General features: G+C 39.7%; 1 protein-coding gene across 1 annotated transcript; it reads right to left on the bottom strand.

The window, feature by feature from the left end:
* Positions 1-5,825: 5,825 nt before the first annotated feature.
* LOC145866006 (uncharacterized) lies at positions 5,826-25,602 on the bottom strand. Its single transcript, XM_082970890.1, has 2 exons — positions 25,545-25,602; positions 5,826-9,245 (listed from the first exon to the last, which is right to left on the bottom strand). Exons 1-2 carry the CDS (start codon positions 25,600-25,602, stop codon positions 8,443-8,445), a joined length of 861 nt encoding a protein of 286 aa, XP_082827016.1. The 3' UTR covers positions 5,826-8,442.
* Positions 25,603-25,974: the final 372 nt, after the last annotated feature.

Genomic DNA, 25,974 nt, shown 5'->3' with positions numbered 1-25,974 from the left:
GTTTCAAAGGAAGAGAAAATGTGTCAAAGAATAGTCTTTCAAAAAAACTAATATATATATTAAGTAAATATTGAAAGATACAATGTAATGCAAAATAGAAGAACATATTGGAGAAAGCACTAGCCAATACAGTACTGCCATACAGTAACAGTACTGCCATACAGCCCTAATATCACATTTCAAGATATCTTTGTACACAAATTGTTCAATATTTTATCAGGCTGACTTGAAAGATTATACACAACTTTTTGCTGCGTGGCAATACTGTGTTTGGATTCTGAAGGGCATTTATACAAAAGAGGTAGTCTAGACACTGTATTAATACCATTATGCATTTGAATCCCATCTACAGCTACCATCTAAGATATTAATTTCCCTCCACAAGGGGGCGGACATGTAACGTTTCCAAAATGGGATAGTATTGTCTATGTAACGTTTCCAAAATGGGATAGTATTGTACATGTAACGTTTCCAAAATGGGATAGTATTATCCATGTAACGTTTCCAAATGAGATAGTATTGTACATGTAACGTTTCCAAAATGGGATAGTATTGTCCATGTAACGTTTCCAAAATGGGATAATATTGTACATGTAACGTTTCCAAAATGGGATAGTATTGTACATGTAACGTTTCCACAATGGGATAGTATTGTACATGTAACGTTATGCCCCCTTGTGAGTTAATAGTATTGCATGCTGTAGCAGGCTATATAAAGAGGAAGACCTCCATTGACGATTCAGTTCGTTGTAACATCTGGTCTGGACAGGTCACCGTCCTTAGTTAGTTAGTTAGTTAATGAACTAGCTAACGTTAGCTAGTTCATTATCACAAAAGTGAGAACTGCTCTAGATTGGAAACTTACGTTAATGAGTGTAAAGCCATGTTGGCTTTATAGAAACGATATACAATATATGGGAAAGAATATAGTTGAGGAAATAATCCAAACCTAGTTGTGCCTAGTTAGGACATAACGTTAGCTAGCTAGCTAACGGTACTGTACTGTAGCTCATACAACGCCGACGGTCAAACCCGGCTTTCTAATATTTACGTTCATTAACTATCGTAACGTTATGGAAGATATTCACAGAAAACCATCATTGTCTTCGTAATTCATTATTAATATGTTATATTATTATATAAATTATTTAGAGACATATTCAGAGCCAAACATCAACCCAACTTAACATTTTTAACTGTTGTCGCATCCAAACTTGTCACCATCGTTTTCAGTTGTAATTGCGAAGTTCCCGGAAGAAGTCCAGCAACAACGGAGGTTCCTCGATGAACCCACCTTCTAACAAGTTCTTTGAAGAACCTTTTGGGGCTGTTTTTCATTGACCAAGAACCCTACGGTTCTTAGGGGATCTGAGAACAACTCCAGTTGAACCCTTCATTTTTAGAGTGTAGTCGGCTCTATTTACTCTCAGATTCAAACATGATGATTAGTATCAACGATCAAGTCAGCTGCTGCTGCTCCAATACAGTATGAGGTGAGACGGTGAACTGATGTTGAACCGGGCAGTCAGCTGCTGCTGCTCCAATACAGTATGAGGTGAGACGGTGAACTGATGTTGAACTGGGCAGTCAGCTGCTGCTGCTCCAATACAGTATGAGGTGAGACGGTGAACTGATGTTGAACTGGGCAGTCAGCTGCTGCTGCTCCAATACAGTATGAGGTGAGACGGTGAACTGATGTTGAACTGGGTAGTCAGCTGCTGCTGCTCCAATACAGTATGTGGTGAGACGGTGAACTGATGGTGAACTGGGTAGTCAGCTGCTGCTGCTCCAATACAGTATGAGGTGAGACGGTGAATATGTACATGTAGGTAGAGTTATTAAAGTGACTATGCATAGATGATAACAGAGAGTGGGGGGGGGGGGGCCTTCCTCTGACACCGCCTGGTATAGAGGTCCTGGATGGCAGGAAGCTTGGCCCCAGTGATGTACTGGGCTGTACTCACTACCCTCTGTAGTACCTTGCGGTCGGAGGCAGAGCAGTTGCCATACCAGGCAGGGATGCAACCAGTCAGGATGCTCTCGATGGTGCAGCTGTAGAAGCTTTTGAGGATCTGAGGACCCATGCTAAATCTTTTCAGTCTCCTGAGGAGGAATAGGTTTTGTCGTGCCCTCTTCACGATTATCTTGGTGTGCTTGGACCATGATAGTTTGTTAGTGATGTGGACACCAAGGAACTTGAAGCTCTCAACCTGCTCCACTACAGCCCCGTCGATGAGAATGGGGGCGTGCTGTCTTCCTTTTCCTGTAGTCCACAATCATCTCCTTTGTCTTGATCACGTTGAGGGAGAGGTTGTTTTCCTTGCACCACACGGCCAGGTCTCTGACCTCCTCCCTATAGGCTGTCTCATCGTTGTTGGTGATCAGGCCTACCACTATTGTGGCATGGGCAAACTTAATGATGGTGTTGGAGTCGTGCCTGGCCGTGCAGTCATGAGTGAACAGGGAGTACAGGAGGAGACTGAGCAGCACCCCAGAGGGGCCCCTGTGTTGAGGATCAGCGTGGCGGGTGTGTTATTACCTACCCTTAAAAAACCTCTCTGGGCTACGCAACAGCCAGTGTAATCCCGTGGCGCGATATTCAAATACCTTAGAAATGCTATTACTTCAATTTCTCAAACATATGACTATTTTACACCATTTTAAAGACAAGACTCTCGTTAATCTAACCACACTGTCCGATTTCAAAAAGGCTTTACAACGAAAGCAAAACATTAGATTATGTCAGCGGAGTACCCAGCCAGAAATAATCAGACACCCATTTTTCAAGCTAGCATATAATGTCACATAAACCCAAACCACAGCTAAATGCAGCACTAACCTTTGATGATCTTCATCAGATGACAATCCTAGGACATTATGTTATACAATACATGCATGTTTTGTTCAATCAAGTTCATATTTATATCAAAAACCAGCTTTTTACATTAGCATGTGACGTTCAGAACTAGCATTCCCACCGAACACTTCCTGTGAATTTACTAAATTACTCACGATAAACGTTCACAAAAAACATAACAATTATTTTAAGAATTATAGATACAGAATTCCTTTATGCACTCGCTATGTCCGATTTTAAAATAGCTTTTCGGTGAAAGCACATTTTGCAATATTTTGAGTAGATAGCCCAGCATCACAGGGCTAGCTATTTAGACACCCACCAAGTTTAGCCCTCACCAAAGTCAGATTTACTATAAGAAAAATGCTATTACCTTTGCTGTTCTTCGTCAGAATGCACTCCCAGGACTTCTACTTCAATAACAAATGTTGGTTTGGTTCAAAATAATCCATAGTTATGTTCAAATATCCTCTGTTTTGTTCGTGCGTTCAAGACACTATCCGAAGGGTAAATAAGGGTGACGCGCCCGACGCGTTTCGTGACAAAACATTTCTAAATATTCCATTACCGTACTTCGAAGCATGTCAACCGCTGTTTAAAATCAATTTTGATGCCATTTTTCTCGTAAAAAAGCGATAATATTCCGACCGGGAAATCGTGTTTTAGTATAAAGAGAGAGAAAATAAAAAACATGGTGTCGCCTCATGCACGCGCCTCAGTCTCATTGTCCTCTGATAGACCACTTACCAAAGGCGCTAATGTTTTTCAGCCAGGGTCTGCAAAGACATCATTCAGCTTTTTCCCCGAGTTCTGAGAGCCTATGGGAGCCGTAGGAAGTGTCACGTTACAGCAAAGATCCTAAGTTTTCAATAAAGAGAGTCAAGAAGCCCAAGGAATGGTCAGAGAGGGCACTTCCTGTACAGAATCTTCTCAGGTTTTTGCCTGCCATATGAGTTCTGTTATACTCACAGACACCATTCAAACAGTTTTAAAAACTTGAGGGTGTTTTCTCTCCAAAGGAAATTATATGCATATTCTAGTTTCTGGGCAGCAGTAATAACCAGATTAAATCAGGGACGTTTTTTATCCGGCCGTGTAAATACTGCCCCCTACCCCTAACAGGTTAAAAAACATGAGCTGGCGCACACCCAGAAAAATAGTTTGTGAGGAGGTGCTGACTAACGGCGAATAAACTATAAACTATCAAAATAAATAAAGTCGCACACTCCATGTATAAACTCCCAGCAATTGAATGGGTATTTACCAACGTTTCAGCATCACTGTGCCTTCTTCAGGGTGATGTCATCAATACTTGAACCAGCTTATGTAGACAAACAGTGCAATTAGTGCAACCAATGACAATAGTGAGGGGTGTGTCATAAAAAATATATGACATATTAAATATATTACTGTATTGTTATCATATAGAAACATCATGGAATATTGTACATCATATTAAATATATTACTCTATTGTTATCATATAGAAACATCATGGAATATTGTACATCATATTAAATATATTACTCTATTGTTATCATATAGAAACATCATGGAATATTGTACATCATATTAAATATATTACTCTATTGTTATCATATAGAAACATCATGGAATATTGTACATTATATGACCATCAACATACATTATTGTTTCATTCAATTTCACATAATAAGGATATTTAATATTTTCAAGTTCAGAAGTCAGAACCCATCACCTGCTATGTAAAATAGACAGAAGAATGCACGATGGTCAATGCTTTCTGGGATCCTTGGGACATCCCTATCCTAAACCCTAACCTTAACCCCTAACCTTAACCATTTTAAATGTCAACTTCAATGGGCTAGGGACGTCCCAAGGATGTATCTATACCTGAAAATACATGATCTAAGTGATTGATAGTTGGTATTCAGCAGTCATAAAGCCTTATTTACTTTAATGAACTACTAAAATAGTGATTTTGTCAGACAGCAGCTCTACACTTTATTGAGTGACTGATCCATTCATCCTTCCATCCCTCCTCAGCCTTCCTCTCCTCTGAAGACCCAGTGAGGGTGGAGCTCAGTCAGAGCGCTGTTTTGGGGGACTGGTTAGGAAGAACACTTCTACAGCCAGAGAGGTGAGAGGTCACACATGGTTTAGATGGTAAATATTTATGTCCCCTTAGCGGTTCATCACGTCAGCTAAAGGGAATATGTTCCATCATCTATGTTTATTTACATTAGTGCAAATTGTCCACTGATATTGGTGTAATTTCTCACCCCTCTTGGCTGTATGAAGTTAATTTCCCCTCAGGCACACATTTGTTCTTTGATATTATGAAGGTCATTTGTGTCAAATGTACTTTTCCACTCATTCACCCCATCTCTTTACATTGCTTATGCATATTCAGTGGCCTGACTGCATCCAGACTATGTCAAATGCCCATCCTGGTAGATCTGAACCTAATGCAGCTTGGAGTGATCAGATGACAGAAGTCACATTTAGGTGCCAGGTGTAACTGAGGCCATAGATGCTCCATATCCATTACTTTGAGTGTTTTATATAATATGACTAAATGTGTTTCTGTGTTGCAGGGACAGTAAATAAATGGAACAGCAAGGCCACAGAACATGACATAAGCAGAGCTGTGGGAGACCACCTCAAGCCCCTGGTAGAGCCGGGGGTGGTGTTTACCACTCCACCACGCCTTCAGCAGGCTGGAAAAGTGGGATTGATCTGGTTGATCCATTTGTTTGTGTCCGTTTCCAGTAGTTGAATCCTTTGACATATTGTTGAATTAAACATTTATCTTCAACAAATGCACTGGGTTGGTTGAAAAGTGATACTAAACGTACATACCAGCACTATTTTGACATAGTGGGAAATATACTGAATTTATACTTTTTTCATAATAAGATGGACCAAGATACGTATTAGTTTTGCAAGAGTCTGTTGATTGTCAGTCATTATGTTAATTTCTTTTGCAATATGTTCAAATCAAGCTTTATTTATACAACACATTTCAGACATGGATGCTTCACAGGAAAAAAATAAACAGAAATATTTACCACAACAAACATAAGATTAACAACTGAAAGACGAATTAGCATTCTAAGGAAAATCCCTTGATTAAAATATTAATTGGATGCAACATCCAACCCAAAATATAAGCATGTTTTTTGGAGGGGCTCTGAAAGACACTATGGGGGTGTCCACTGAAAGTTGACTAGTAACAACAACTGGGACCTAAAAGACACCCACCATGAGACCCACTAAATCTGCCCAAGAAGAGGCAAACAAAAGAAAATCCCACACCAAACTTAAAGACAGGAAGCAAACCAAAAAGGTGTTGACACTCCACATGTATCAAGACAACTGGAGCACTGGGCCAGACACTCTTAAATAGAACCTGGACCAGCTCAGGTGAAACACCTTCCCACTAACGAGATGGACAAGCCAGCACAGGTGTAACACATACTGACTAACGAGGTGACACCAATCAGTGCGTCCTACGTGCTAACGAGCTAGACGGGCTAACGAGCTAGACGAGCTAACGTGCTAGACGGGCTAACGAGCTAGACGGGCTAACGAGCTAGACCTGCTAACGAGCTAGACGGGCTAACGGGCTAGACGTGCTAACGAGCTAGACGGGCTAACGAGCTAGACGTGCTAACGAGCTTGACGTGCTAACGAGCTAGACGTGCTAACGTCCAACCTCAAAACATAAATGGAAAAACCTCAAAACCAAAGCCTGTAACACCTTCCCCCTTAAGACAACAAATATATCCTATAGTTTGCTCACCACCAACAGAAAACAACTTCCATTTCACATGATAATCAACTACAATGCTTCACCTTCACCAATATAAACATGGTGTCTACTGGCTGTCAACAATTAAAACAATTAAAAAAACGTATTTCTAAATAATAATATACAATCGTATTATTTGTTTCTCCTTTTTCTTTCCATAGAATCCTAAATCCCACTAGCTTCTAGAACTCTCGTCTTCCTAAATCCCACTAGCTTCTAGAACACTCGTCTTCCTAAAACTCACTAGCTTCTAGAACACTCGTCTTCCTAAAACTCACTAGCTTCTAGAACTCTCGTCTTCCTAAATCCCACTAGCTTCTAGAACTCTCGTCTTCCTAAAACTCACTAGCTTCTAGAACTCTCGTCTTCCTAAATCCCACTAGCTTCTAGAACACTCGTCTTCCTAAAACTCACTAGCTTCTAGAACTCTCGTCTTCCTAAAACTCACTAGCTTCTAGAACTCTCGTCTTCCTAAAACTCACTAGCTTCTAGAACTCTCGTCCCCTTGGAACGAGCCCAAACAAAACTCATCTCCAATACGGAAAAACGTGCAGTCAAAATACATTGTGATCCATGGCAACGCACTAGCTAAACACAAAACTTTTTAACTGCCCACCTTGAGACAATCAGCAACCAAGTTGTCCGCATGTCTGATTTCAAGAGGAAACTCCTGCAATATCCGTAGTAACTTTCCACCTCACTGCAGAGCTTCTCTCTCTTTTCAGGGTTCACTAGATAGGCATGTTGTTGGATCGGGGCTCAGTCCCCAATGTCATGCTCTAGTACATTTGGGTTGGCACATCTGAGAATGAACCCTGATATTTTAAAAGCAGGGCAACAATGTCAATATAATTGTACCAAAAATTGTCAGTTGGTTGCATGAATAAATATCATCAATAAATCGATTACTAAATCTGATCATGAAATGTAAATATGAAATATTTGGTTGCATAGTCATATTTTCAACGTCTTTTCAATGACATGTTGCTAGATGGGATATCCCCAATGTCAAAACACAGTTTTAAAGTGTCCAAATCAATAACCAATAAGCAGAAACAGTTTGTGATAAATTGAAAACGTAAACATAACATGTGCTATATACACAAACATCTGCCACAATAATCATATTACTTGTAATTTTTAAAACAAGCACCTTATAAACTGCACCAGAAACGCTGTAGTTTTGACAAGTAGCAATAAGGAAATCAGGTTGTACGTGATGTTGAAACTAACACAACTAAAAAAACACATGGAAATGGGAGATATATTTTACCTCACTGGTTAGAAGACAACCTGCAGAAGACAGTCAGCTACATTTTGGAGTGATGCATTTAAATGTAGGGGTCGCTAAACAAAGGAACTTATTTGTCATCACTCATCGATATCATGTTGAAATCAATTATGCAAGAGGAGGGACATGAGGTTGCACATCCTGTTAAAACGAACAGCTCAAAAACCACATGGAATCTGGGAATAATGTGTACATCCCTGGTTAGAGGACAACTTGTAGAAAACAGATCGCTACATTTTGAAGTGTTGCATTGTGATTCCTGTGCGTCACCAACGTGGTAAGTGTAACAGAACTCCTTTTGTGTTAGTCACTTTTTGTTAAATCACATAAATAGTAACTCTTCCATTTCAGAGCCTGGATTTTCCCCCTGAGGCTAATATCCATATCATGTTGAAATCAATAGAACAGGGGACAAACGTTTAGGGTTCTACATTGTGACATCATTAAAATACTCCTTCTACAATGTTAAAACATTCTACATTGTGACATTAATTCATTGATATCATGAAACAACTCCTTCATGTATTTTCTGATGTTTGATCAGATAACTTTTATCAGAGTATCTCTGGTCACACTGATCACAGCCAAAATATTTCTCTCCTGTGTGTGTTCTCTTGTGTTGAGTCAGATGTGCAGATCGACCAAAACTCTTCCCACATTTACCACAGCTATAAGGTTTCTCTCCTGTGTGTGTTCTCTGGTGCACTGTCAGATCTCCAGATTGACCAAAACTCTTCCCACATTGATCACAGCTATAAGGTTTCTCTCCTGTGTGTGTTCTCTGGTGCACTGTCAGATGTCCAGATTGACCAAAACTCTTCCCACATTGATCACAGCTATAAGGTTTTTCTCCTGTGTGTCTTCTCTGGTGTACAGTCAGAATGCTTGATGTAGTGAAACTCTTCCCACATTGATCACAGCTATAAGGTTTCTCTCCTGTGTGTGTTCTCTGGTGTACTGTCAGATGATCAGATGTAGTAAAACTCCTCCCACATTGATCACAGTTATAAGGTTTCTCTCCTGTGTGTGTTCTCTGGTGTGATATCAGGCTGCTTGACTGAGTAAAACTCTTCCCACATTGATCACAGCTATAGGGTTTCTCTCCTGTGTGGATTCTCTGATGAATTTTAATGCCTGATGAGGTGAATCTCTTCCCACAGTCAGAGCAGCAGTGAGTTCTCTTCCCTGTGGATCTCTGCAGGTGTTTCTTGAGGTGTTCTGATCTGGAGAGACTCTTCTCTGCCTCTTCAGCATCATGAGGTTGTTGAGGCTCCCCAGAGGATCCACGATAGTCCCGTATCTCTCCTGTGTGAACAACAAAGTCAGACAGATGGTTAAAGGCCCACAACAGCAGAAATCCACTGTAAAAGGTGATGCCAACAGCGTAGCCATGATGTTGTACAACAATTGACATCTGTAATGAATGTAATGATTACTTGACATTTGTCTTAAAATGAGCAAGAATAGTCATATTTTGTCTTGTTTTCACATTAGTAGTAACATCGATTATTGTAGGCTAGAAATAAGTTATTCATGTTGTTGAAACTCTAAGCAGTGTGCCAGACGACTTTTGGTCTCCAATATAGGCCCCTTTCTGTGTTTGCTAAAATTGCGGCACGAGGGCAAAGCACACAATTTGGTTGCAGAAACTCATCCCTGCTAATGACTAGTTATGGATGTAGTATATCTGCTAATGAGGAAACGACTAGTTATGGATGTAGTATATCTGGTAATGAGGAAACCACTAGTTATGGATGTAGTATATCTGGTAATGAGGAAACCACTAGTTATAGATGTAGTATATCTGCTTGGAGCAAAAATGGTGAGAGAAGATTTTCGTTTTTCACAATGTATTCTGAATATTACAGCACAAGATCAGGAGTGCTACTCAAGGAAACTCACATTAAGGTCTGTGTCTATTCACTAATTCACCACCATGGGGGAAAACTCTGGGGAGTTCTCATAGGCTGAGAGTAAAAATAGCCTCCATTTACAGGTTGCATATGAGTGCATTTCACATTACTTTGGATTATAATTGTAGGGCTCGTTTGAATCTCCTGCTTAATATGTTTGTGTTATTGTCGCAAATCAACTGCTTTACACTTAAAAAACACTTCAACCAGTAAAATGCTCTTTGGCTAGCTTTAACATCAGCCTGACAATGAGGGTTTGTACACTAAGTGTTTAACAAATTGGCCCATAACTTCACCTAACAATAACATAGACCTACTGTAGGACCCATAACTTTATCTAACAACAACATAGACGTAGGACTATAAATCATTTAATATTTCAGGTGAAACATGGAAATTAAAATGTCTTTGTCATGACATTTCATAACCTGATCACCAGATAATTCTGTGAATAATCCCACTAGGCTACTCTGTAATGTGTTGTCATTCTAAATGTCCTGAATAAAGGAAAATAGCTCTGTGTGTTGTACAATAGCCTATCCATCAAGGAACAGTTCTCTACACATTATGAGCGAAGTAGGGATGTTGGATCCAACGTGGAGTGTATCTCTGTGCACAAACAGACTAACGAGACCCTACTGTAAATCAGCCAGACAGTAACACATTATAAACATCGATTTGTTTGGGATGTTGGATCCAACGTGGAGCACGGCATAACTGTCTTTACCAGAGTAATGAATGAAGAAGCACTTTGGTTGTTGTTGCATGTCGTGATGTTTGTCATGTGACTGTCATTCAGAAAATGATTTCGTGGATCAGCTGATGATAGTTGAACATGTGACTGTAAATAAACAGCTACTGTATTAAGAATTATGTGTAATTATTGAAGAACCACGTTAATGACAGTATGCATTTGGGTGTTGTCAATAAAGTTAAGGTGACTCTTGGTTAGAACCATTGGATTTAGCAAACTCTGAAATGATTTAGGATTTCTGTGCCCATGAAAACTGTTTCCCCAGCGTAACATAAGGAGACACTAAATGTTATGTAGGTAGAGAGCATTTCAGAGATCTGAATACAAAAAACTGTCCTAACAGGACAATAACCTAAACCACAAGGCCAAATCTACACTGGAGGAGCTTACCAAGATGACATTGAATGTTCCTGAGTGGCCTAGTTACAGTTTGGACTTAAATCATCTTGAAAGTCTATGGCAAGACTTGAAAATGGCTTTCTAGCAATGATCAACAACATACTTGACAGAACAGGAAGGATTTAAAAAAGAATAATGAATATTCACATGAAGATCAGTCTCCTATTGGATGACATCACGACTTCCCATCAAGCCAACTCCTTGAAGGCCTTACTATGACATCACTCACTCCGTCTAGTTTGCAGTTGTCTAAAAAAACACTATTTTGCGCAAAACATTTATTAGTTTCCCTTTAGTGTGTTTATAATTTACTGTATTTATATATAACTTTTCAACAGGAAAAGTTAAAAAATCCCTGGAGGACGTCATGAACAATTCATACAGTACAAAAACATATTTGAGTGTAGAATGCCCTTTTAAAAATCACACATTAGTTCAACAACTGCAGAGTTTGTGTCCCTGTTTTATAAGATATTACTCACATCAATGTCCCTGTTTTATTAGATAGTACTCACTGTATTTACTGGTGTTAATCAGATCAATGTCCCTGTTTTATTAGATAGTACTCACTGTATTTACTGGTGTTAATCAGATCAATGTCCCTGTTTTATTAGATAGTACTCACTGTATTTACTGGTGTTAATCAGATCAATGTCCCTGTTTTATTAGATAATACTCACTGTATTTACTGGTGTTAACCAGATCAATGTCCCTGTTTTATAAGATAGTACTCACTGTATTTACTGGCGTTAATCAGATCAATGTCCCTGTTTTATTAGATAGTACTCATTGTATTTACTGGTGTTAATCAGATCAATGTCCCTGTTTTATTAGATAGTACTCACTGGATTTACTGGTGTTAATCAGATCAATGTCCCTGTTTTATTAGATAGTACTCAGTGTATTTACTGGTGTTAACCAGATCAATGTCCCTGTTTTATTAGATAGTACTCACTGTATTTACTGGTGTTAATCAGATCAATGTCCCTGTTTTATAAGATAGTACTCACTGTATTTACTGGTGTTAATTAGATCAATGCCCCTGTTTTATTAGATAGTACTCACTGTATTTACTGGTGTTAATCAGATCAATGTCCCTGTTTTATAAGATAGTACTCACTGTATTTACTGGTGTTAATCAGTTCTCCAGTCTTCTCTTCTTCGTCCTCCTCTAATGTGACAGTATCTCCCCCGCTTCATCGTTCATTCCAAAAACGTCTTCATTTTCTTTCACTTCCTCCTCTTCTTTCACAATAACATCCTCCTCCTCTTTCACTCTGAACGCGTCTTCCTCTTCTTTCTCTGTAACGTCTTTCTCTTCTTCTTTCACGGTAACAGCCTCACCCTCTACTTCTTGTTGTATTGTGACATCCTCCTGTTCAGCCCCAGAGCTTCTTTCTCCGTCCAACAGCCCTCTTCTTTAGCAGGAGGAGAGTAGCTTAGTGAGCGCATGGTCGGGGATGTTAGCTAGCTAGGCTAGTGCTAACTTAACCAGCCAGCTAGTTGACTTACAACGTAAATATTAAATTAAATGGGGTAGCTAGTTGTTTACACATAAGTATGTTTAAATCACAGTTACAGTTAAACCAGGAAAGTGTCTAAAGAACTTGAATGTTCAGACTTTGTCGGCTAGCGAGCTACCGAGGTGGCTGCAGTTGTTGAAGAAGCGTTCCGTCCACTAGATTATACGTCACACTAGAAACATCGCCTGAAAGACACATATCGCCATCTGCTGTCTGGAGGGAGGAAACGCAGTTGAGGAGGGAAAACTATTTTTATTCTTCATTGAATTATAATATTATAAAGCAGTTTAGGGAAACGTTTTTTCTCTCCATTAAATATGAATATTATATCAACACGTACAAAGAGCAACAAGTATTGTTTGATTAGTTCAGATTTTTTTTTGAGAATTTAAAACAAACTCTACATCTACTCCACATCTGTATTTCTGATTCAGTCAAATAACTAGATATCAAAATAAGCACCTAGTTATTGATATCCTTGATAAAGATTAGCAAAAATTACTGTATAAAATAAATAAACTTTACCCACAACCAGGATATTTTAGCCGAAAATCATTTCACATTCAAATATGTAATTTTAAATGGCTCAATTCAATCCAGCTGGGCCTTTTTAACACAGACAGTTGTTCCTGCTGTGGATGTTATGCCTTTGTACAGATCTAGGATCAGTTCTCCTCCACAATGCATATTCAGTACCGGTCAATTGTTTGGACACACCTCCAAATTCAATGTTTTTTCCTTATTTTATCTATTGTGTATGTTGTAGAATAATAGTGGAGACATCAAAACTATGAAATAACTCATATGGAATCATGTAGTAACCAAAAAAAAGTGTTAAACAAATCAAAATATATTCTATATTTTATATTCTCCAAGTTTATCATTTTAAAAGGCTAATTGATCATTAGAAAACCCTTTTGCAATTATGTTGAAAACTGAAAACTGTTGTTCTGATTAATGAAGCAATAAAACTGGCCTTCTTTAGACTAGTTGAGTATCTGGAGCATCAGCATTTGTGAGTTCGATTACAGGCTCAAAATGGCCAGAAACAAATCATTTTCTTCTGAAAATTGTTAGTCTATTCTATTTCTGAGAAATGAAGGCTATTCCATGCGAAAAATTGCCAAGAAACTGAAGATCTCGTACAATGCTGTGTACTACTCCCTACACAGAACAGCGCAAACTGGCCTAACCAGAATGGAAGGAGGCCCCAGTGCATAACTGAGCAAGAGGACAAGTACATTAGTGTCTAATTTTAGAAACAGACACCTCACAAGTTTTCAACTGGAAGCTTTATCAAATAGTACCTGCAAAACACCAGTCTAAACGTCAACAGTGAAGAGGCGACTCCGGGATGTTGGCCTTCTAGGCAGAGTTGCAAAGAAAAATCCATATCTCAGACCGTTTTTAAAAAAAAGGAAAAGATTAAGATGGGCAAACTAACACAGACATTGGGCAGAGGAAGATTGGAAAAAAGTGTTATGGACAGACGAATCTAAGTTTGAGGTGTTCGGATCACAAACAAGAATATTCGTGAGTTCCAGAAAAAATGAAAAGATGCTGGAGGAGTGCTTGACGCCTTCTGTCAAGCATGGTGGAGGCAATGTGATGGTCTGGGGTGCTTTGGTGGTGGTAAAGTGGGAGATTTATACAGGGTAAAAGGGATCTTGAAGAAGGAAGGCTATCACTCCATTTTGCAAAGCCATGCCATACCCTGTGGACGGCGCTTAATTGGAGCCAACTTCCTCCTACACCAGGACAATGACCCAAAGCACAGCTCCATTTAGGGAAGAAGCATTCAGCTGGTATTCTGTCTATAATGGAGTGGTCAGCACAGTCACTGGATCTCAACCCTATTGAGCTGTTGTGGGAGCAGCTTGACCGTATGATACGTAAGAAGTGCCCATCAATCCATTCCAACTTGTGGGAGGTGCTTCAGGAAACATGGGGTGAAATCTCTTCAGATTACCTCAACAAATTGACAACTAGAATGCCAAAGATCTGCAAGGCTGTAATTGCTGCAAATGGAGGATTCAAAGTTTGAAGGACACAATTATTATTCCAATTAAAAATCATTATTTAAAACCTTGTCAAAGACTTGACTATATTTCCTATTCATTATGCAACTCATTTCATGAATGTTTTCAAGGAAAACAAGGACATTTCTAATTGACTCCAAACTTTTGAACGGCAATGTAGGTTCAACAGGTTTGAGCACCGAATCGCATGCGCAGTGTGGCCTTTTTGTAATCTACTAAACCACTGGCCGTGTTCGAGAGCATCAAATCCATGCTGCATTGTGGGTAAATGGTCACTGGCTGACTGATTTATAAATAATAATGAGTAGTTATTTATGATGTAAGGTGATTTGTAGATCAGTCAGTTGGCAGTCGCCTGCAGTGTCGAACAAGCCCAATACCAAACCAATCAGGTGGTTGTTTGATGAAATGAAGCTTCAGACGCCATTGATGACGTGCTGCTGATAAAGTGATACAGGCATCGGTACACTGCTTTGAAGTTTACTGCTTAGCGATTTGGACGCATGCCTCGTAGCTCCGGTATCAAACATAACATCCCTAATGAAAAGTTGTCAAAACAAAAAGTAGCAAGCAGGTTGATTTCCTCTGTCGATTTGAGCCCACAGCAAGAAGGCACCAGAGCCTACCGTGCTAACGGCTTCCCTCTAGATAACCCAATCACACAGTACATGGAAAGGTGTGGTTAACGTTTGCAAGCTTGAGCTAGATATCAACCTAGTGTGACCTTCCTGTTCCCGTCTCTCAAGTCAGTGAGTCAACACAGGAAGGAGCAATGGATGGACAGTTCATTTATTTCCAAAGCTGCAATGATGGGACACACACAGTGTGGATGAATGATCAGTAGTGACGGGATATAAATAGCACTCCGATAGCAATTCTCCACAAATCTGCCGTATAATATACTAACAAAAAACAATCAAGATGTCTGTCAAAGTTATTATGATCATATAGTGGATTTAACAGTTCCTAATAATTCCTAATTTACTATAATAAAATAAATACATAGTTTCCATGTGTAATCTCATATTCACAACAGAATAAACTGTCATCCATTTTAGTATAAAAATATATCAAATTAACCTGAAATATTACTCAATGTCCCCCTCTGGTGGTGAACAAGTATAATCCACCTAAACTAACAGAACCGGGGTGATAAACTGGCTGGTGTTCATGAGTTTATAAAACATATACTTTATACATGTCATAAATTACCTGCATTGATGAGACACACAGTGTGGATGAATGATCAGGATATAAATAGCACTCCTAAAGAAGATGCAGTGAGGATGAATGATCAGGATATAAATAGCACTCCTAAAGAAGATGCAGTGTGGATGAATGATCAGGATATAAATAGCACTCCTAAAGAAGATGCAGTGTGGATGAATGATCAGGATATAAATAGCACTCCTAAAGAAGATGCAGTGTGGATGAATGATCAGGATATAAATAGCACTCCTAAAGAAGATGCATTTTCCAGTTTGCTACCAACTTGATAGAGGGAACTTTAGCATAAAACCCACATGGAAAACTGAGATTCGGCAAATAACATATAAAGAGAGGCCAAACCAACAACAGAAGTTACTAAAACATAAATTGCTAATTTATGATGTAAAAGGTGGATTTTATGATGTAATGTCAACTTTATACATTTCTATCCCAGGACCACCCAATTTTCAAATTCTCCATAAATCTGCTGTGGGTTACCCAGAATCACATTGGGTTACCCAGAATCACATCCTTTATCACTGACTGTAATGTAAACACACAAACAGCGATTTAAGGTACTGCATCTCAGTGCTAGAGGTGTCACTACAGACCCTGGTTCAAAACTAGGCTGTATCATAACAGGCTGTGACAGGGAGTCCCATAGGGCAGCGCACAGTAGCCCAGCATCGTCTGGGTTAGGGTTTGGCAGGGGTAGGTCGGTCATTGTAAATAATAATTTGTTCTTAGCTGGCTTGCCTGGTTAAATAATGGTTAAATACATTTTTTAAATGTAACTTCATTACACCGTTACACTGGCATACAAACTCGGTAGCATAGAGTTGATAATACATATGACGTTGGGAAATAGTGCATTGTGGGGTTTGTAGAAGATTTCCCGAAATAAGTTAATACATTTGTAATAACGCAAAAACATAACTGTTTGTACTTATAGGGAACCATATCGTGACTACAACTAGCTTACTAAGTCTTTAACCACACTGTGTTGTTACGCTGGTGAGTAAAAACTCATGCTTCCTACACTTTAACTTTTTGTCTGAAAATAAAGTATACATTTTACTCTACTGCGTTACCCACTCCAGTCAGCAGATGGCGGTCTGGGAATTTAAGGTAATGCTGTTGGTGTGACGTATAATGTAGTGGACGGAACGCTTCTTTCAACAGCAGCAACAGTTATTCAGCCACCTCTGTAGCTTGTAGACAAAATAGCCGAACCAATAAAGCTCTTTAGGCGTTTTCGTGTATATTAGCCACTGTGTTTTAAACCCACTACTATCGTCTAGTTAGTTATCCGATTTAGTTTCATATTTACGGTGTTGTTATTATTATTCAGCTAGCGGGCTGGTTAAATTAGCATTAGCCTAGCTAGCTAACATCTCCGACCATGCGCTCACAAAGCTACTCTCCTCCTGTTAAAGAAGATGAGGCCTGCTGGACGGAGAAAGAAGCTCTCGTCAAAGAGGAGGAGGAAGAGGAGGCTGTTACAATACAAAAACAAGTAGAGGGTGAGGCTGTTACCGTGAAAGAAGAAGAGAAAGACACGTTCAGAGTGAAAGAGGAGGAGGATGTTACAGTAAAAGAAGAGGAAGACACGTTCAGAGTGAAGGAGGAGGAGGATGCAGTTTATGGAGTGAAAGAGGAGATGACTGTCACATCGAAGAAGGAAGAAGAGGAAGAAACTGTATATCTGGGCCCGGTTTCCCAAGGGCATCATAAGGCATCCAATGGTTCTAACGATGAACGGGCCCTGATTAACACTCGTAAGTACTGTTTTAAAAACAGAGGCACAAACTCTACACTTGTTAAACTGAGGTGTTAAAGGGGAAATCTGTAATTGCTACATCCATTTTTTTTCTTTAAAATTATTTAATTATAGCCATTGGTTCTTGAAGAATATAACACATGCCTCATGAGCTTAGTTCAACTGTTGTACCCCATCAGAACCCCAAATAAGCTTTTTTTTACTCCAATGTTTAGAAACAATGTAATCAACACTGTATAGCCTCAACATGGTTAAAACTATAATGTTGATATTATGGATGGTCAGTCCTTGCATCCATAGGTCTGTCTGTCTGTAGTTACATTTCTCCAACCCCATAATCATCTTATTACCAAAACAGTGGTGGAAGTACAGCTTTGTTATTGTTTGGACTGCAGATTGGTTGGTTGATTGTGTGGCTTTTTTAAAGGGGCAACCTAGTTTTAAAACAGAAACAAAATGGCTGCTCAGAGACTTGAGCTGTGTTCGAATACTCATACTAACCATACTATATATTATGCTTATTTGTCATAGTGTGGATATAGTTAGTATGCCAAAAGTTCCCGGATGTGGTACTACAGTCGCCAAAATACGAAGTATATATGCAGAGGACACTATTTCTGTGCTTTTAGGGCCCATAATGCAATTCTTCAGGAAATGGGCGGGGCTTGAACTATTTTCAGATTTGAAAAAAAAATTGGAAAATATGCAGCCGAAGTCCGACGAGAGAGTGGATACAAATGAACTGCTTTAACTAATTATGACAAATGTTAAGAGAATGTTGAGCAATGTAACGATATGTTGGCTACGTTATCCTTACAAACCGCATAGCATATCTTTACAGCAGTATGTACCAGTATGTTAGCTAGCTACGCTGTCCTTATGAACCACATAGCATATCTTTACAGCAGTATGTACCAGTATGTTAGCTAGCTACGCTGTCCTTATGAACCACATAGCATATCTTTACAGCAGTATGTACCAGTATGTCAGCTACAGTTGAAGTCAGAAGTTTACATACACTTAGGTTGGAGTCATCAAAACTTGTTTTTCAATCACTCCACAAATTGTTTGATAACAAACTATAGTTTTGACAAGTCGGTTAGGACATCTACTTTGTGCATGACACAAGTAGTTTTTCCAACAATTGTTTACAGATAATTTCACTTATAATTCACTGTATCACAATTCCAGTGGGTCAGAAGTTTACATACACTAAGTTGACTGTGCCTTTAATGTTGGGGATAGGGGACAGTATTGAGAATTTAGAAAAAAATATGTGCCCATTTTTAACTGCCTCCTACACCAACTCAGAAGCTAGGATATGCATATTATTGTTCAGGTTTGGATAGAAAACACTCTGAATTTTCTAAAACTGTTTGAATGGTGTCTGTAAGTATAACAGAACTCATATGGCAGTCAAAACCCTGAGACAAATTCTGACAGGAAGTGGATACCTGATGTGTTGAATTACTTTTAAGCCTATGCCATTGAAACACACAGGGGCTTATTAATCATTGAGCACTTCCTATGGCTTCCACTAGATGTCACCAGTCTTTACAAAGTGGTTTGAGTCTTCTACTATGAAAACTGACCGAACAAGAGACTTGGAACGTTGGTCATAAGCGGATGGCCGATACTACTCTGGCGCGCGAGTGCATGTTGGGTACCCTCGTTCCAATACGTTTTAAAAGAGAATGCAATCGTCCGCCTTGAATATTATTGAAGTTCTGATTGAAAAAGGCCCTAACGTTTTATGCTATACAACGTTTGACATGTTTGAACGAACGTACATAATTTTTTTTCCCTCTTTGGTGAAGACATGTCCGGCGGGCGACGTTCATGTTTTTGAGTAGCCTACAGGACGCGCTAACAACACGGAGCTTTTTGGACATAAATTATGAGCTTTTTAGAACAAAACTACATTTGTTATGGACCTGGGATTTCTGGAAGTGCCTTCTGATGAAGATAATCAAAGGTAAGGGAATATTTACATAGTATTTTTGATTTTAGATCTCTCCAACATGGCGCCTAGTCTGTATCGCCAAGCCTATTTTTCTGAGCGCAGTACTCAGATTATTGCAAAGTGTGATTTCCCAGTAAGGTTATTTTTAAATCTGGCAATGCCGTGGCGTTCACGAGATGTTAATCTATAATTCTTTGAATGAAAATATAATATTTTACCAATGGTTTCGAATAGTAATTATTTAATTTGTTGTGCTGATTGACTGGCGGTATTGGAGGGAAAATATTTTCTCAACATCAACGCCATTGTAAAATGCTGTTTTTGGATATAAATATGAACTTGATAGAACAAAAAATGCATGTATTGTCTAACATAATGTTCTAGGAGTGTCATCTGATGAAGATTGTCAAAGGTTAGTGCATAATTTTAGCTGGTTTTCTGCTTTTGGTGACGCCTGTCTTTGCATTGAAAATAGCTGTATGTAATGTTTTGTCAATGTACTGTCCTAACATAATCTAACTTTATGCTTTCGCCGTAAAGCCTTTTTGAAATCGGACAACGTGGTTAGATTAAGGAGATGTTTATCTTTCAAAGGGTGTAAGATAGTTGTATGTTTGAGAAATTTGAATTATGACATTTAATTGTTTTCAAATTTGGCGCCCTTGATATTTCACCTGCTGTTGATAGGGTGTACCAGGGGTGGGACGCTTGCTAGTAAAACTAAATGTATGCTCTTCAACTGATCGCTGCCCGCACCCGCCCGTCCAGCATCACTACTCTGGACGGTTCTGACTTAGAATATGTGGACAACTATAAATACCTAGGTATCTGGTTAGACTGTAAACTCTCCTTCCAGACTAACATTAAGCATTTCCAATCCAAAATTAAATCTAGCATCGGCTTCCTATTTCGCAACAAAGCCTCCTTCACTCACGCTGCCAAACATACCCTCGTAAAACTGGCTATCCTACCGATCCTTGACTTCGGCGATGTCATTTTCAAAATAGCCTCCAACACTCTACTCATCAAACTGGATGCAGTCTATCACAGTGCCATCCGTTTTGTCACCAAAGTCCCATATACCACCCACCACTGCACCCTGTATGCTCTCGTCGGCTGGCCCTCGCTACATATTCGTCGCCAAACCCATTGGCTCCAGGTCATCTACAAGTCTTTGCTAGGCCGCCTTAACTCAGCTCACTGGTCACCATAGCAACACCCACCCATAGCACGCGCTCCAGGAGGTATATCTCACTGGTCATCCCCAAAGCCAACACCTACTTTGGCCGCATTTCCTTCCAGTTCTCTGCTGCCAATGACTGGAACAAATTGCAAAAATCGCTGGAGTTGGAGACTTATATCTCCCTCACTAACTTTAAGCATCAGCTATCTGAGCAGTTTACCGATCGCTGCAGCTGTACACAGCCCATCTGTAAATAGTCCATCCAACTGCCTACCTCATCCCCATGTTTTTATTGACTTTTTTTGCTCTTTTGCACACCAGTATTTCTACTTGAACATCTATCACTCCAGTGCTAAATTGTAATTACTTCACTACTATGGTCTATTTATTGCCTTGCCTCCGTACTCCATTTGCACACACTGTATATAGATTTTTCTATTGTGTTATTGACTGTTCGTTTGTTTATCCCACGTGTAACTCTGTTGTTTTTGTCGCACTGCTTTGCTTTATCTTGGCCAGGTCACAGTTGTAAATGAGAACTTGTTCTCAACTGGCCTTCCTGGTTAAACAAAGGTGAAATCTTAGCTTTATTGACAACACCCAAATGGATACTGTCATTAACGCGGTTCTTCAATAATTACACATAACTTATAATACTGTAGCAAATAATATATTAAACATTACATTCAAACGAGCCTTACAATTATAATCTAAAGTAGTGTGAAATGAACTCATAAGCAACCTGGTAATGGAGGTTACTTCCCTCAGTTACCCCCATTCACTTTCAGAATACATTGTGAAAAACTAAAATCTTTGCTCACCATTTTTGCTCCAGGCAGATATAGTACATCCATAACTATCGGTTTCCTCATTAGCAGGGAGGAGTTTCTGCAATCAAATTGCCCTCGTGCCGCAATTTTAGCAAACACAGAAAGGGGCCTATATTGGAGACCAAAAGTCGTCTGGCACACTGCTTAGAGGTTCAACAACATGAATATCTTATTTCTAGCCTACAATCATCAATGTTACTACTAATGTGAAAACAAGACAAAATATGACTCTTCTTGCTCATTATAACCTCTATGGGCTAGGCGGGACGAATTCGTCCCACCTACGTAACAGCCACTTGAAGCCTGTGGCGCGATTTTCAAAACCTTAAAAATCCTATTACTTCAATTTCTCAAACATATGACTATTTTACAGCTATTTAAAGACAAGACTCTCGTTAATCTAACCACACTGTCCGATTTCAAAAAGGCTTTACAACGAAAGCAAAACATTAGATTATGTCAGCAGAGTACCAAGCCAGAAATAATCAGACACCCATTTTTCAAGCTAGCATATAATGTCACAAAAACCCAGAAGACAGCTAAATGCAGCACTAACCTTTGATGATCTTCATCAGATGACAACCCTAGGACATTATGTTATACAATACATGCATGTTTTGTTCAATCAAGTTCATATTTATATCAAAAAACAGCTTTTTACATTAGCATGTGATGTTCAGAACTAGCATACCCCCCCCCCCCCCCCGCAAACTTCCGGGGAATTCGCTAACATTTTACTAAATTACTCACGATAAACGTTCACAAAAAGCATAACAATTATTTTAAGAATTATAGATACAGACCTCCTCTATGCACTCGATATGTCCGATTTTAAAATAGCTTGTCGGTGAAAGCACATTTTGCAATATTCTAAGTACATAGCCCAGGCATCACGGGCTAGCTATTTAGACACCCGGCAGGTTTAGCGCTCACCAATATCAGCTTTACTATTATAAAAGTTTGATTACCTTTTGTTGTCTTCGTCAGAATGCACTCCCAGGACTGCTACTTCAATAACAAATGTTGGTTTGGTCCAAAATAATCCATCGTTATATCCGAATAGCGGCGTTTTGTTCGTGCGTCCCAGACACTATCTGAAAGGGTAAATAAGGGTCGCACGCATGGCGCAATTCGTGACAAAAAAAATCTAAATATTCCATTACCGTACTTCGAAGCATGTCAACCGCTGTTTAAAATCCATTTTTATGCCATTTTTCTCGTAGAAAAGCGATAATATTCCGACCGGGAATGTCCATTTAGCTAAACTGAGGAAAGTAAACAAAGCTTTCGGTCGACGCGGGCACGAGCCTGAGTCTCACAGTACTGTAACCAGCCACTACCCAAACGAGCTACTTTTTTTTCAGCCAGAGCCTGCAAAGCCACGATTCAGCTTTTTACCGCCTTCTGCGACCCTATGGCAGCCGTAGGAAGTGTCACGGGACAGCTAAGATCCTCACTCTTCAATAAACAGAGACAAGAAGAACGACACCTTGTCAGACAGGCCACTTCCTGCATGAAACCTTCTCAGTTTTTTGCCTGCCAAATGAGTTCTGTTATACTCACAGACACCATTCAAACAGTTTTAGAAACTTTAGGGTGTTTTCTATCCATATGTAATAAGTATATGCATATTCTAGTTACTGGGTAGGAGTGGTAACCAGATTAAATCGGGTACGTTTTTTATCCAGCCGTGAAAATACTGCCCCCTAGCCATAACAGGTTAAGACAATTGTCAAATAATTTTAACATTCATTACAGATGTCAATTGTTGTATAACATCATGGCTCCGCTGTTGGCATCACCTTTTACAGTGGATTTCTGCTGTTGTGGGCCTTTTAATCATCTGTCTGACTTTGTCGTTCACACAGGAGAGAGACGGGACTATCGTGGATCCTCTGGGGAGCCTCAACAACCTCATGATGCTAACGAGGCAGAGAAGAGTCTCTGCAGATCAGAACACCTCAATAAACACCTGCAGAGATGCACAGGGAAGAGAACTCACTGCTGCTCTGACTGTGGGAAGAGATTTACTTCCTCATCAGGCATTAAAATTCATCAGAGAACACACACAGGAGAGAAACCTTATAGCTGTGGTCAATGTGGGAAGAGTTTTGGTCGATTTTGCAGTCTGACTCAACACCAGAGAATACACACAGGAGAGAAACCTTATAGCTGTGTTCAATGTGGGAAGAGTTTTGGTCAATCTGGCCATCTGACTCTACACCAGAGAACACACACAGGAGAGAAACCTTATAGTTGTACTCAATGTAGAAAGAGTTTTGTAAAATCTACAGATCTGACAGTGCACCAGAGAATACACACAGGAGAGAAATCTTATAGCTGTGACTAGAGATAATCTGATAGAAGTACATACATGAAGGAGTTGTTTCATGATATCAATGAATTAATGTCACAATGTAGAATGTTTTAACCTCTATGGGCTAGGTGGGACGCAAGCGTCCCACCCGTGGTGCACTCCATCAACAGCAGGTGCATTTCAAGAGCGGCAAATTTGAATCCAAATAAATGTCAAAATTCAAATTTTTCAAACATACAACTATTTTACACCCTTTGAAAGATAAACATCTCCTTAATCTAACCACGTTTTACGATTTCAAAAAGGTTTTACGGTGAAAGCATAAATTTAGAGTATGTTAGGACAGTACATTTACAAGAGTTGTGTGTAATGTTTTGTCAAGTCAAAGACAGGGTCACCAAAACCATAAAACCAGCTAAAATGATGCACTAACCTTTTACAATCTCCATCAGATGACACTCCTAGGACATTATGTTAGACAATGCATGCATTTTTAGTTCTATCAAGTTCATATTTATATCCAAAAACAGCGTTTTACTATGGCATTGATGTTGAGGAAATCGTTTCCCTCCAATAACCGGCAGTCAAGTCAGCATCACAAATTAAATAATTAAAATTAGAAAACATTGGTAAAATATTATATTGTCATTTAAAGAATTATAGATTTACATCTCTTGAACGCAATCAACTTGCCAGATTTAAAAATAACCTTACTGGGAAATCACACTTTGCAATAATCTGAGCACTGCGCCCAGAAAAATACACGTTGCGATACAGACTAGACGTCATGTTGGGGAGATCTAAAATCGAAAATACTATGTAAATAATCCATTACCTTTGATTCTCTTCATCAGATGTCACTTCCAGGTATCACAGGTCCATAACGAATGTAGTTTTCTTCAAAAAAGCTCATCATTTATGTCCAAAAATCTCCGTCTTGTTAGCACATGATCTAAGCCCGCCGGACTTCACTTCATGAACGAGGGGAAAAAATATATTTACGTTCGTTCAAACATGTCAAACGTAAAGCATGTAGAACACAACTTTCACAGCAGGTGGCTGCCGTCTTTGACTCCCCCCAGGAGGGAGTGGGTCCTGTGAACAGACCTAAGGTGTCATCCTTTTCTCAATGTGGCCGTGAACCAGACCAGGCACCATCTATATCTGAGGGTGAGACATTAGAGAAGGTTTTGACTTTGTTAGAGAAGGCTCTGGTCAGCAATACTCAGTCTGTGAACAGAGGGCCCCGTAAACAGTTCCACAAACGTCAGCGTGAGTTCGCCGTCTGTGGAAGCACTAATCACTGGACCAAAGCTCACTGTCAGATGCACCAGCTGTGCTTCAAGTGCTTCTCTCCGGGCCACATGAGCTTTGACTGTAGTGAGGCTGGCCAGCGACAGAGCCCTGGATGTGGACAGACTGGCAGGTCTCAGGAAAACTGGAATGCCTCCATTCTGAGGAGGGCAATGTGGGGCAGTCTTGTTTTTCCTCCACTGATGATGATATCCAATCTGTTTATTCTTACTTTTGTGAGTCAGTACCCAAGAACAACACAGTCATTTTTCAGAACACAATGAGAATTACTCAGAATGACAGTTTGTTTTACACCTCTGTGCCAGTACAGGATAAAGTTGAGCTGAAGGGGATGTTAGATAGTGGGTCCATGGCTACTACTCTGCGCGCAGATATTGTACCTCGGTTGAGGGAGGCAGGAGTGGTAGAGGGGAACTTTCTAGCTCCTTCAGATATCATCCTGGTGGGTTGTGGTGGGAAGCAAACTAGCCCAGTGGGCATGTGTGATTTAAAAATGCAGCTTTATGGTTTCAGCTATGTAGTCCCAGTGCTTATTGTAGATGGGCAGGTTGATGAACTCATTGTGGGCACTAATGTGTTGAAGTCTTTGATTAGACAGTTCAAATCAAATGACAGCTACTGGCGGGTGGTGGGTACACCAGGTTCCTCTAGCCAGTGCGATGACAGCCACTTCCTGCGTCTCCTGTCAAATCTGGAGAGATGGAGAGGAGACTCTATCCCAGATAAAGTAGGCACCATTAAGTTGAAGAGAGCAGTAACGCTCCAACCCATGAGTGAGCATCTGGTGTGGGGCCGCCTACCCCCAAAGAC

This window comes from Salmo salar, unplaced genomic scaffold (assembly GCF_965601325.2).
Source record: "Salmo salar unplaced genomic scaffold, fSalSal1 ptg000117l, whole genome shotgun sequence".
NCBI lineage: Eukaryota > Metazoa > Chordata > Actinopteri > Salmoniformes > Salmonidae > Salmo > Salmo salar.
This window is presented reverse-complemented; position numbering and strand designations above follow the sequence as displayed.